We start from the raw sequence: 707 nt of genomic DNA, 5'->3' as shown, positions 1-707 counted from the left end.
TTGCATTTTTCTGTTGCACAGAATATTGACTAAATCTATTCTGTTATAAGGTTTCGTCACACACTTTCTTGGCTACTCATTGAAACAGTGTCTACAGAATTTCCATGCTGGCAAGAACTATTGTTATTATTTCCATGTAAACTAAGTTTCTCAACTGGCAACTGTGGAGTTGCTAAACATGAATGATTTAAAATGTCTTCAAAAGATGGCCTATCAGATGGACGAATTGCTAAACACTTTTTTATTAAGTCTTTCACATCATGTGATAATCTTCCCCTAAATGATACTTCTGCTTTCATGATTTGTTCATCTTGTTCAAATGGAATATCTCCACAAACTAAGTCAAATAATAAAATTCCCAGTGACCACACTGTTGCTGATTTACCATGGTACCGATGGTGTTTTATCCATTCAGGAGGACTGTACACTCTTGTACCTTAAAAATAAAGATATGACAATTAAGAATAACTTTTCTAATGCATTTCTATACAGAATTAACAATTAAAATTAAGCTTTAACTTTTTTAATGCATTTCTATACAGAATTTAAGTTTTATATGTATTTTTAGTCTCAATTTTTGTCATCAATCAACTGAATTCTTACTGCCTAAAATGAAGTGATGTGTGAAGTGTTCATGTCACAACTCATTCATAAGAAAGCCTGACAGATGATCAATTTATAATATATTAATACCCTTAAAGTAATTT

The 707-nt window shown here is 30.8% G+C and overlaps 1 protein-coding gene across 1 annotated transcript; it reads right to left on the bottom strand.

Moving 5' to 3' along the window:
* Nucleotides 1–56: 56 nt before the first annotated feature.
* LOC134703593 (serine/threonine-protein kinase pim-1-like) lies at nt 57–436 on the bottom strand (the record flags this gene model as incomplete). The annotated part of the gene is made up of 1 exon (XM_063563506.1): nt 57–436. A coding segment is annotated over one exon (380 nt), but the record flags the coding sequence as incomplete, so codon positions are not given.
* Between the last annotated feature and the right edge of the window lie 271 nt (nt 437–707).

This window comes from Mytilus trossulus, unplaced genomic scaffold (assembly GCF_036588685.1).
Source record: "Mytilus trossulus isolate FHL-02 unplaced genomic scaffold, PNRI_Mtr1.1.1.hap1 h1tg001128l__unscaffolded, whole genome shotgun sequence".
In the NCBI taxonomy this organism is placed as follows: Eukaryota; Metazoa; Mollusca; class Bivalvia; order Mytilida; family Mytilidae; genus Mytilus; species Mytilus trossulus.
This window is presented reverse-complemented; position numbering and strand designations above follow the sequence as displayed.